This window comes from Lactuca saligna, chromosome 6 (assembly GCF_052625555.1).
Source record: "Lactuca saligna cultivar CGN05327 chromosome 6, ASM5262555v1, whole genome shotgun sequence".
NCBI lineage: Eukaryota > Viridiplantae > Streptophyta > Magnoliopsida > Asterales > Asteraceae > Lactuca > Lactuca saligna.
The window spans coordinates 46526522-46528559 of record NC_136422.1 but is presented as its reverse complement, the minus strand read 5'-3'; the positions used below and the strand labels follow the sequence as shown (position 1 = coordinate 46528559).

Genomic DNA, 2038 nt, shown 5'->3' with positions numbered 1-2038 from the left:
TCGAAATCAATTACCAATTTCCCAATATATTGTAGAATACTTGCATAGGATGTCTATGGTGTTGAAAGATTTTTTTTATCGATTTATGTTCTTACGAGGACAGTAGTGTAATTTTCATGTTCATAAAAGAAAAATACAAAATAAAAAAAAAGAGAAAAATAAAAAGAGGTGGGAGATTGGAGGAAGAGCACGCGAGGAACATTTAAAGCGAGTGAGTATCACGCGTTCTGAAATTGTTAAAAAGCACATATTTAAGAAGGGAAACGCAAGAAAGATTGTTGGCAACAAACTACTTGAAGCATAATTTACACTTTACTACCCTTCTCTTCATATCCACTAACTTTTCACTGTTCACATTTTTAACCCTTTCACTATGTATATATATTGAGCCTACACCCCTCACTCTTTTCTCCATTACCAGTAACCCTCCACTCCTCTTTCTTTCTCTCTTTCTCTCTCCCCTCTCTCACACTTCACACAGATTCACACAGTTTCGCCATGGAAATGGAGTTCATGGCAGAATTCACGGAGGGTATGAGTCGTGATCGAGCTCGCCAAATCATTAGAGGTAAACGAACAAAACGTAATCGGCCTTGTTCGCCTTTTGGGATTTCCACCACCTCCGGCAACAGTGACTGTTTGATTAATAACTTTACACCTGATCACTCGCCGGTGATGTCATCTGAGATGTCAACGGAGGAAGACGAAGACATGGCGAATTGTTTGATTATGTTGGCTCAAAGTGTATCTCCGGTCAAGGAGGAAAAATCCGATCAGATTCGTCAGAAAACCGAGAAGTTAAGTAGTCGGAGATTTACAGAGATGGCGGTTTCTTCCGCCGGTGGAAAAGCTGGGTTCTATGTGTATGAGTGCAAAACGTGTAATCGTACGTTTCCGTCGTTTCAAGCTTTAGGTGGACACAGAGCAAGTCATAAGAAGCCGAAGGTTAACGTAGAAGAGAAGAAATCTGGTTTGGTTAATATTCAACCGCCATTGATGGAATATTCTGATGAAGATCAACACAAAGTCGTGGTAGAAGACGAAGAAAACAAGAACAGTTTGATCATCAGTAATAACGTCCAGAAATCTCCTTCATCTTCACCGGGTTTGATTCAAACAGGAATTATTAATAACAACACCAGAGGAAAAGTTCATGAATGTTCAATATGTGGATCGGAGTTCTTATCCGGCCAAGCTCTCGGCGGACACATGAGAAAACACCGGCCAACTCCACCGGCGATCAACAGAAGTACTGGAATCTCAACAAACACCGACGACAGCAGTACTGATAATCATATCATTGAAAATTCTCCGGTGGGTAATAGTATGTTATCGTTGGATCTTAACCTTCCGCCACCGGAGGTGGCTGACGACGTTCAATCACAATTTCAGTTTACTGCGAGTTCTTCACAACAACATCTAGTTTTCTCTGCTCCAGCTTTAGTAGATTGCCATTACTGAAAGCAAGAAAGAAGAAAGAAAAGGTCAACATCACAATTCAAAAACGCTACTTACATCAAGATCAATGTGAAATATTACATTTTCAATTGTTATTACTATTCATTGACAATTAATTAATCCAAACTGATTCTTCTCATTTAACATGTCATGATTCTCGAATTTAATTTCAAATTCGTCTCAAATTTCCAAATTCTATATGATTTGAGGTACATGATAACATGAATTCATGCCATTGTAACGCTATTTGATCATCATTCAAATTTTATCATTTTCATTGATTTAATGCATACAATCTTCGATACGATTCATTGTTTAGTTACTTATGTGATTGTTTCTTGATTTAAATTCAAATTATTGAAAATTAATAGCAGATGAGTTCTTAATTTTTTTTATAAACATAATCAATCACAAGTTTTTTACTTTAATTTGAGTTAGATTGAAGTAGTGTGAAGTGTAGTGAGTGTGGAATACTTTGAGTAAGTGGTTAGTGTTGAACAGGTGATATGATGCATATCATGGGTTGCCTTTCATTCACGAAAAGTGAGTGATAGTGTGAGTAATACATGGGCATCTCCCT

At 37.4% G+C, this 2038-nt stretch overlaps 1 protein-coding gene across 1 annotated transcript; it reads left to right on the top strand.

Moving 5' to 3' along the window:
- Positions 1–372: 372 nt before the first annotated feature.
- LOC145002072 (zinc finger protein ZAT5-like) lies at positions 373–1597 on the top strand. Its single transcript, XM_078961373.1, has one exon. It carries the CDS (start codon positions 499–501, stop codon positions 1459–1461), a length of 963 nt encoding a protein of 320 aa, XP_078817499.1. The 5' UTR covers positions 373–498; the 3' UTR covers positions 1462–1597.
- The last annotated feature ends 441 nt before the right edge of the window (positions 1598–2038 follow it).